The sequence below is a fragment of the Sinohyriopsis cumingii genome, chromosome 11 (assembly GCF_028554795.1).
Source record: "Sinohyriopsis cumingii isolate HCF-2022 chromosome 11, ASM2855479v2, whole genome shotgun sequence".
NCBI lineage: Eukaryota > Metazoa > Mollusca > Bivalvia > Unionida > Unionidae > Sinohyriopsis > Sinohyriopsis cumingii.
The window spans coordinates 94,229,659-94,240,604 of NC_142971.1; the positions used below are offsets into that span (position 1 = coordinate 94,229,659).

A 10,946-nucleotide genomic window follows, 5' to 3' on the forward strand; every position below is an offset into this window, starting at 1 on the left:
TGCACTTTCAAAAGCTGGTATTGTCTAGTCTGGCAAATTAATTTTCCCTATTTTAATAGCTGTTATGGATAGTTCACTTTAGACTAATTCATGTTGATTTTTTAGCACAAGGGAGCAGTCATTTTTGTTAGCAGTGTGCTTAGATCATGTACAATTTCCAAAAGTACAATATCCAAAGAACTATCATCCACACTACATTAATGTAGCTTAGAGGTATGCCAACATTCTCTCCATTGTGCATGTTTTATATGCAAACAGCTTTCACCTTACATATACGTCACTTTCTCAAAAGTACATAATAACTGCTGAGCACCCCCTTATATGTTAGAAATATTTATCCTTCTACGTACTGACCTGTGGATATGTCTAAGTCACTTCAGGTGCCTGAACTACAAGACCTGTGGATATGTTTAAGTCATTTCAGGTGTCTGAACTACAAGACATGTGGATATGTCTAAATCATTTCAGGTGCTTGAACAAAAAGACTGCAATCGAACATAGTAATTTTTGGTTATGATACCAATATACTAGACTTAATGCTATGTATAAAATATACTAGACTATTCTGTGTCTAAAGAACAATAGAATTTGCTGCGTATAATTGATAATAGACTGTACTGTGTGTAAAAGATAATATACTAGACTGTGTATAAAATATACTATAATATGCTGTATATAAAAGATATTAGACAACTGTATGCTGTGTATAAAGGATAAAAGAGTGTATAAAAGATAATAGACTACTGTATGCTGTGTATAAAAGATAACATACTACTGTATGCTGTGTATTTACCAGACTATACTGTGTCTACAAGATACTAGACTTTGCTTTGTTTAAAAGATAAAATAGTGTATAACAGATATTAGATTACTGTATGCTGTGTATAAAAGATAACATACTACTGTATGCTGTGTATTTACCAGACTATACTGAGTCTACAATATACTAGACTATGCTTTGTTTAAAAGATAAAAGAGTGTATAAAAGATATTAGACTACTGTATGCTGTGTATAAAATATATTAGACAATGCTGTGTATTGTTATGTGTTGCACACCAAAAAGAAGAGCATAATTGATCTGAAGTTGTAATTTTAAAAATGATAAAATTATGTGAATGAAAAGATAAATTCCTACCGATACTTCACTCTTTTGATACAATGATTGTCTAAACGCCATTCAATATTTGCTATATCATCTTATCCAATTTTCATTAGGCTCCTTGCTTGTTAGTTTGCAGTCCTAAAGCGTATTGTTTCCTTCCTCTGTTTATGTTCAAGTTTGTATTTGTGTAACACACTCCACTCCAGCTGGTTTTCTTGTACAGAAAAAAGTTTAAAAGTTTCATCCTTGATAAGTTAATATTCAGCACTGTCATTCGTGTCTAATTACATACGACATATACTCAACAACAAAAACCAAAAAGACCACACATGCCAGGATATTTGAAGTCTTTACCTATTGAGACTATCATTAAACTTTTCAATAATAATTGCCATCAACAGGTTTCTTTTTAGTCTCACCAAAAGGAAAATATGGTTAAACTCTTTGAAAAATGAGAAAATATAAAACTCTAATGTGTAGATCTGTATATAAACTGACACAATATAAAGCACGGAAATGTAGATCTGTATATAAACCGACATAATACAAAACACAAATGTGCAGATCTGCGTATGATAGGAGACAATACAAAGCACGAACGTTTTGATCTATGCATATAAGGCAAGACAATATAAAGCACGAATGTGTAGGTATATGCATATAAAATGAGACAGTACAAAGTACGAGTGTGTAAAACTGCATATAAACAGAGACAATACAAATAACAAATGTGTAGATATGCATATACTACCTGACACAATACAAAGCACGAATGTGTAGAACTGCATATAAACAGAAACAATACAAATAACAAATGTGTAGATCTGTATATATGTGTAGATCTGTATGTAAACAAAAGACAGAAATGCTGGGAAGTAAATCAGAACCTCTAACTTGCATAGTTTTACTGACAGACAATACAAATAACGAATGTGTAGATATGAATATAACTGACACAATACAAAGCACGAATGTGTAGATATGAATATAACTGACACAATACAAATAACGAATGTGTAGATATGAATATAACTGACAGACAATACAAATAACGAATGTGTAGATATGAATATAACTGACACAATACAAAGCACGAATGTGTAGCACTACATAGAAACAGAGATAATACAAATGACGAATGTGTAGCACTACATAGAAACAGAGATAATACACATAACGAATGTGTAGATCTGTATATAAGCAGAAGAAAAAAATGCTGGAAAGTAAATCAGAACCATTAACATGCATTGTTTTCCTGGCAGGTTCCTCATTTGTGTCCAGAGAGGAGCTGCAATCTATGCTCGAAAATCCCCAGGCATGGACTATGCTGCTTACTGAGGTATGTGCATTTGTTTCAGCTATTTAGACAAACACTGCATTGCAAACCTATTGTCTATCTAAGCCTTTGTATCAGTTCATTGTATTCATTACGACTGCATGCATAAAGAAGTGAGTGATTGGTCATTGACATTTTTTTTCATATAAGCAGTGATACATCGAAATCTTGAAGCTGATCCAGATACTCTACTTTCTCGAAAATGCAAAGGATAAAATTCGGTTCTACCGACTCATGCCAATTTTCACAAGATTCACATCCTGATTAATGATAAATGCAAAAACATTGCTGATAAAAATAAATCTATTTCATTTTTAATCCGATTCGATGTCATGTATTTACTCATGAATTACTATTAACTTCTGAACATCTTCCTCATTTTAAGTGGTAATCTGTTCCAATGATTAAGAGATAAAGATTTTTTTTTTATATCGTCTTTGGTTTATGCTGATAATAATAAGATCTTGATCATGTCAAGTAAAAATATTAATTATTTACGAGTAGACAATGTAACGGTATACGAGACCATGATAAGATATTAATTATTTACGAGTAGACAATGTAACGGTATACGAGACCATGATAAGATATTAATTATTTACGAGTAGACAATGTAACGGTATACGAGACCATGATAAGATATTAATTATTTACGAGTAGACAATGTAACGGTATACGAGACCATGATAAGATATTAATTATTTACGAGTGGACAATGTAACGGTATACAAGACCATGATAAGATATTCTATCGACTATGATCTGCCGAAGCATAATGCACCTGCAGACGAGGGTTTATATTGCTTGTTCTATTGATTGTTTCATACGAACTGCACGCCCCCAAATCTGCCAGCGCATTATGCGACGGCGTATCTGGGTCTGTGCAGTTTGCTGTTGAACTCGTCTTATAAGCGAGCATAAACGAAATGCATTATATTTTTAATGCATTCACAGTTTATTTTATAATTTTAAAAAATTTCATACGTGATATTCTGTTCTTGTAGAACCATACCAATAAAAGACACGTAAGAATTTTTTCTTCATAAAGAAACTCCTTCTTTTTTGGATTAAAAACACAAACAAAACAAGAAATTCTTTTAATCTCGACGAGCACAACGGAAAGTCACACACATTTACCAACATACCTTTTTTGGACTTTTTATTTTCAGATTTTGACTCTAACTTATGATTCAAGTAGCGATGAGAAAGATAGTGTGCTAACAAAGTTAGAATCATGCTTTTATTACATGCAGTGCTGGCGCCAGACCCGGACAGACTATCTGGCACCCTATTCTAAGTTAGATTCTGGCGACCCCCCCCCCCGGAAATATCAATTTCAACATTTATAAACAATACATTTTTTTAAATATGCGCCCCCTGAAATCAGCACCCTAGGCGGCTGCCTAGTTTGCCCATATGGTAGCGCCGGCCCTGATTACATGGAATTTTATTTTCCTTTTTTCTCCCCTCAGAATTGTATATTACATTTTGTATAATCAAACTGATAGTTGTATTACTCGTTTGGCCATTTTATTAATCGGTCAACAAACACGAAAAACAATAATTTTGTGCAATCAGTCAATCTTGTCTTTTTGACTATATATATATATATATATATATATATATATATATATATATATATATATATATATATATATAAAAGCCAAATGTAAAATGTAACTTAAATATATAACTAATATTCATCAAAATATGAATGTAAATACAACATTAATTAGAGAATAACTATCGGAGAAGGCATACTCCCAACATAATAAAATAAATTCAGCTGCTGATTATATTAAATGTGTAAACTGATGTAAAACCTAAAACGGTAAATTGAAAGGAAAACATGGTTAAGCGGAGTCTTTAGCCGGGACACCTATATAACCTTCATCGTGGAGAGTTGTTAAAATCCTGTTATATATTGTTTTTATCCCGAACTAGATTTGTGCCACAAGCAAATACCATATTCATTTCAGGACCACGCCAAAATATGTACATCACAAAGGAAAGATAATTAAATTCATAAAAGAGGGAGTTTATATTTACACATGTCTGCACAATTGATTGACGTTGGTTCTCTGCATGCACAGTGGCAAGTATTGTGGTATAACCTATTTTTTGCAAACTGCTTTTAATTTCTCCATAAGGTGGCTGTTAAATCAGGACTGGCATCTGAAGAAATGTATGTCTGGCACAATAAACAAAAATTACAACGTGGAGTATTTGATAGTTCTGGTAATTGTTGGCATGACACATTTATAGTGGTGGAAATTGGCATGGAGCATTTGATAGTTTCTGGAATGATTGGCATCGCACAGTTGATATTTCTGGGTATTAGCGGCACATGGTACGGAAATCATAAGAAAGGCATAACATTCTGACAAGACGCTGGACAAGCATTTGTTCAGAGCGTTGTCAGAAAATATGGCGATTAGGTCACACGATTAGGTCACACATTACATCATGGGATTGCCCACGGCTACAGCGGGTTGATACTCCGTACATGGCGGTCATAGTTAAATAAAGAATTAATTAAAAGTTATTTTGTGTGCATACGGCATAAATAAACATTGCAGATTCATATTATTTTGCAAAAAAAAACATGCTCCTCTTAACTTTGCTTGTAAAAAGCCCCCAAAGAAGACTAGTTTTACCTGAAAAACGAAAGAGTCATCTTTTGGATCTAGATTCCTATTCACTTCCCGCTGACCCTTTCATATATATATATATATATATATATATATATATATATATATATATATATATATATATATATATATATATATATATATATATATATAGTAACTCCTGGTACATGATTTTGTCTAATGTTTCTGTAATTTTTATTCATGGCTGTAAATTGTAAATTGAAGTGATTATCTTTATTTGAACTTATGTGAGTGCATAGGATCTGTTTTAAGATGTTCGTGAGCGTTAACTTGCATAAGATTAATAAATAGATGCTTACATGCCACTTGACAGTTGCTAATAATATATTGTGATATATAGTTGTAATAGACACTTTAAAGGTGCATGTAGGGAGAGAACTGAGCAATACTGTTTCATTCCTATTTTGGAGTCATTCTAATTTGTCCTGTTCTTGCTGTAACACGAAGTCCATAGACGTATTTTATGTTGTATTTAGATGTTATTTTAGATGACAAACATTTGTTTGGACTGTTCAGTGGAAAGAGAACGTGCTCAGTTGGACTATAATATTATTTTAGGAATTATTTTGAATTACTCAAAAGAGTTACGGTATTAACAACACTGACTTATTCTTGATAGATATATTACGGGTATTAACAACACTGACTTATTCTATGAAATGATAATATCGAAACTAATGAATGGTTGGCCATCACCGTTGTGTCCCCACTATGTTACCATATTTCTAGACTTTACCAAGCATTTTATTTCGGTAGCAGCTAACTATTCAGGATCAAGTAACACTTTGTAAATCTCTGCCATTTCTTGTTCCATATTTTTTTCTTTATAATTTCCCCACCCCCAGCTTTAGATTTAGTGACGATAAATTAGCATTATTTTCCACAAAGCTGTCGTTATCTTCTACCCATGCGAAGTTTGTGAATAGTGGCATTTTGCTGATAACGGCTATTCTCATTGAATAGCTGTGAAATTGTAAAACAACGGTTGCTTATATTTATCATTTATGGTTTAAACTTTCCGACAAAAGGAGATTTTGACAATGTCTATATGTAGGGTGTTATACCTGCATGTAGAATTGGTTTGATGCCTGGCAATACTAAACAACAATGGAAGGGAGAAGAAACATCAGTAACTTAATTGCACCAACATGTCACGCATGACATCACAATGTGCACGCCTTACTTGGTAGACTAACAAACACAAACATTAATTTTAATTTCGAAAAGGTTGTTATGGATTGTCGTCTAGTATAAGAAACTACCCAAAAGACCGTTCTCATCTGTAACTCCACGTAAAATTATCTATCACACACTATGCTCACCATTATTAGCACCTTGACTTAACAGGTGGCTGTTGCAAGCTTATTGCTGAGAAAAAGCAATAGCCTGAAAGAAAGAAATAGAGATTGACAAAGGTTCTTCTTTCGCAAAATTCTTTCATTTTGCGTCCTGTAGCTTCAGTGTAGAAACTTAAACGATGGCTTGATGGATGAACGATAATATCAGCGTTGAAAAGTAAATGACGGTTTGATAAATAATAGATTATATCAGGAGTAAAATGCGATATAGATTATGAATGACAGCCTCTATGGACAAAAATTGCTGCCAGAGATGGAGGGTCAGGTTTGGAATGGAGTGTTTCGAAGTTACTATATTACCTTTTATCTTTTATATAGTACGATAGACAGGGTCCATTGTTAGGACAGGTCATTCCAGTAACACGAGGAACCTTTGTCACTTTGCTTGACCTTTTCCCCCTTTAAGTTATTTTTGTTTGTTTGTTTGTTTGTTTTGAAAGGTGGCTGCATACTGAATATAACAAAGACTATTTGCATGGCTGCTGTGTGCCTACTATAGCAAATACTAGCCCCAAGACAAACCATGAATACATTAGTGACTAGTGTTGCCATGATGAGTCCTCTTTTTCAGTCCTCAAATCTATGTAGATAAATAATACAGATACACCCATTCTACCACGTGTCCTCTTTTTCTGAAGTTTGAACATGGTAATCCTAATAGAGACTAGTCTGAAATGTTCTGATTGATCTAGTATCTAATCATCCAATGACTACAGGGACATATGAAGTTAAGATTATTGTTAACAGACAGGGGATCTCCAGACCTGTAATCATCATGACATTGTTATAGGTTTCGACCCCCAAACCACTAACCCCTCTATCCATTAACTCTTTTCGCGAATCGGGTATATGCAGCCTTGCAAAAAGCTTTATGGAAAAATTTATAGTGTTGGCAAATTCCAAATGAGGTACACAGTGGCTGTGCAATAATCTTTCCTATAAATGTACTGTACATGGCAGCTTTGCAAATAGCCTTTTTTTCAACAATGAGTTAATGCTTCAGCCACGTATGCATGACATAATATCATTCACATTGTCACACTGTGGAGTTACACGTATCTACATAATATCTTAACGCCATGAAGTAATTCTTATGAAACATGTTAATAATGAAATATATACCTCACTGTGAGCAGATCATGACATGTATTATACAGTTATAGACCTTTGTTGATGTGAATTTGTGCATGGAAATCAGTATGACTGGTTTACTGCTTTTTATAATACTTTATATTCATTGAGCAAAGGTCTATAATTATTTATTACATGATTGAGAGGAAACTGAAAAAGTCAATGACATCATGACCATGTGGCCTGATGAAATGTCCCATTTCATTCACAGTTTGTGTGTAGTCTTAGAAAGTCTAGAAAAAGTCTGGAAAATAAAGCTCTTATCCCAAAGGTCTGGAAAAAGTATGGAAATTTGGGGTGCTATGTTTAATTTAAGTTGTTGCATCATGGAGTTGGATGACACATCGACTGCTGTATTTAGGTTAAGTGTGCTTGGCCAGACAAACGACCTAGCTATCACCCACTTATGATTGGTGGATTACTATTTTAGATCATGCAAATACCGCATGCTCATATATATATATATATATATATATATATATATATATATATATATATATATATATATATATATATATATAGTGACACAGACTTTAAATACATGTGCCAGATTGGCATGGAACAAGTTGGATACCAGTCTGGAAAGGTCTGGAATCTCATTTACCAACAGCAATAAGAACCCTTTCCATGTGAACTTGTGCCATCAAAATGAAAAAAACATTGCTAATCACAAACAGATTTAATTTGCTTTTGTGTTTTAATGCTCCGCAACACAATTTGGTTATTTGCATGTTTTTATTAAAATAATAATTTAATAAATATTATGAATTTTATATTGAATGAATACTCATTTAAGATCCTCTACATCGGATACACAGATACATGTAAATCTATAATAATGTACATCACATGATTACTATCAGTCTCATGTTATTTATAACATCTTTTATAATAATATTGTGGTATAACAGTATACATTTATCGTTTACTGGATCTCAATATATGATCCCATATAGACCAAAAATTAACCTTTGTGGTGCTGCTAGACAGTATTAGGACTGATCATCCCACTTTATAGTCATGTATAAGGTAATGCATGCCTAATCGTACCTGCCCAAATTTAGTATGGCTATTTCCATAACAATACAGTGGATGAAAGTAATTCCACTATTGATTTGTTCATCATGTACAAAGTACCAGTATACTGTACAAATTTCCATATCCATGATCTTTTTCTTCTTCTGATTTTATTTTTTGCCACAATTTGGGTAAAGCCCTAATTGTAAGTTGTACTTGCAATGAAAATCTTGTGTGTTAATGACTGTTAACATATTCCAGCTGAAGTAGTGCAGCATGGACTGAAATGTTGATTCTGTGTGTAAATTAGGCTGAGAACTCAACACTAGTTTCCTTTGAGTTTTAACGAGCGCCTGATGGATAAATGGATATGTACTGATCATGCACCTATAATACATGAAGCTAAAAGTCTTTTCATAAGTGTCATATATGCAGAAGCAGAATTGATGCTTTTTATATCATCTAAATTGTGATAGGCTGAGAACTGGAAAATGAGACAGGGTGATGACCCATCCCCATCATCATAAAATGGTCTTTACTATTTCAGGTAACCAAGTTTAATTAGACTTGGAAGTTTAACTTGAAATTGACAAATGCAGCCTTTAGATTTGTCAGAATATTTTCATGTAAGATTTTGAAGTAAAATACAGATTTATGATGGCAGGGAATCAAAACATACATGTATTGTCAATGTCTCTAGTGGAATGGATAATGGCATTGATATCAATTTAAGTGATGAGATCTCAAAGAGTTTGTACAATGTACATGATAGCCATGCATGTTATATCAATAACAGTAAGTACTTGAGTAAATACACATTTAGTTACAGTTTTCATTCAGTCATGTTACCTCTGCATGCTTCATTGTTTAACCTGATAAATATAAATTAAATTTTATACAAAACAACAAGCAAAAGTCAAAATTGCTCAAGTCACAATTTAATCTCTGCTGTGTCAACAATACTAAAACAATTTTATTTTACAGCTTGGACTTTCTGAGCAAGAATATGTTTCAACAACAGTCATGTGTATCCAGTGTCCCACCAGTCAAAATACACCTGCATATGAGCAGTCCAGAAAAAGCATATATAATTCATATGAGCATCCACTTATGGGTTCATATTCATCTGATACACCAACAATGAGTTCTAGAAGTGTTCAGTTGACCACTTTTCTGGCACAGCCAAGCAGCATGGATATTCAACATGATCAATACATGTCTCTAAAATCAGTTCCAACTGCCTGGGAGCACTTAAGCAGGATTGAAACAGAATCTTCATTTGAGCAGTTCTACAGGAAGACATCAAGGGTGATGCCTATTCAAGTTGATCAGTCAAGTAGTTTGTACCCAGTTCCTTCTCAGTATTTCTTTAGTTCACACTATATTCTTACTAACACAAAGTCTCTCAGTGATTTGCATTTAGCAACATCTGTAAGTGAAAATGGCCCTGGTAATTCCTTGATTTCAGCAACTCCCATAATACCAGATGATACTCATGAAGTTCAATCCACAGATCTGTATCAAACCTCAACACAACAGACAAGTGTTTTATTTTCAGTAACTCCTTCTGAACCAATTAGTCATAAACCTAGCTCTCTTATTTCAAGTCACATTACTATCACTAAGTCTTCCAAAACTAGAAAGTCACAATCCAGCTTTGATTCGGCCACTCTGTTGATTTCCGAATCATTAAAGACAGCAATATGGCTCCCGTCCCAGTCTCATTATCCAACAGAATCTAGCTTAGGTTCATACCAAACTGGTGACCTAATATTAAGTAGAACATCTCAGCCATACCATATAACTTCTAAATACCCTACTTTCAAAAGTTCAACAAAATCTGCCCCAAGGAAATCCAGACTGCATCAGTCTTCATCTGTTATCCCAAGTAAAATGCTGACCACACCAGATGGAGGAATTCAGGTATCAGTAACAAGTGACCTTGAACATTCTGCAATCATAGTAACAAGTCTCCATAGCAATGCAACACATCTAATATCACCAGAAGATGACGATTGGACAGTGCTTGGGATCCACTTTGGACTGTTCATCTTTGTGGTGGTCTCTGGCATTGTGGTCATTGGAACCATCATTTTTGCCATCATTGGCCTGATCCTGCGAAAGCAACACCAGTCATGGTCACCGATGTTTGATGACCGTATTTCCATCATGGTAAGATTTTTCTCTCCAGTTAATATTTTGATATATTGTTTCATCTTTCTACTCAAGACATTTTGTATAAAGTTGAATTAATCTGAAGTGCTGTCAAATGCAAGATAACATAATCTAGCCTGGGTTGTTGGTCCTTGAGTTTCCCAGCTTATATAGA

The 10,946-nt window shown here is 33.7% G+C and overlaps 1 protein-coding gene across 5 annotated transcripts in view; it reads left to right on the forward strand.

The window, feature by feature from the left end:
• LOC149789028 (uncharacterized) overlaps positions 1-10,946 on the forward strand; it is a 46,392-nt gene that overhangs the window by 31,251 nt on the left and 4,195 nt on the right. For 4 of the 5 annotated variants that reach the window (XR_016424288.1, XM_089975196.1, XM_089975198.1 and 1 more), the window contains 3 exons: positions 2,366-2,442; positions 3,444-3,464; positions 9,602-10,789. Coding sequence is in view for 4 of the 5 variants with exons in the window: in XM_089975196.1 (XP_089831322.1) it covers positions 2,366-2,442; positions 3,444-3,464; positions 9,602-10,789 (1,286 nt within the window). In the remaining variant the exon portion in view is untranslated. The remainder of the gene's footprint in view (positions 1-2,365; positions 2,443-3,443; positions 3,465-9,601; positions 10,790-10,946) is intronic. The other variant, XM_089975197.1, reaches the window with a different exon arrangement.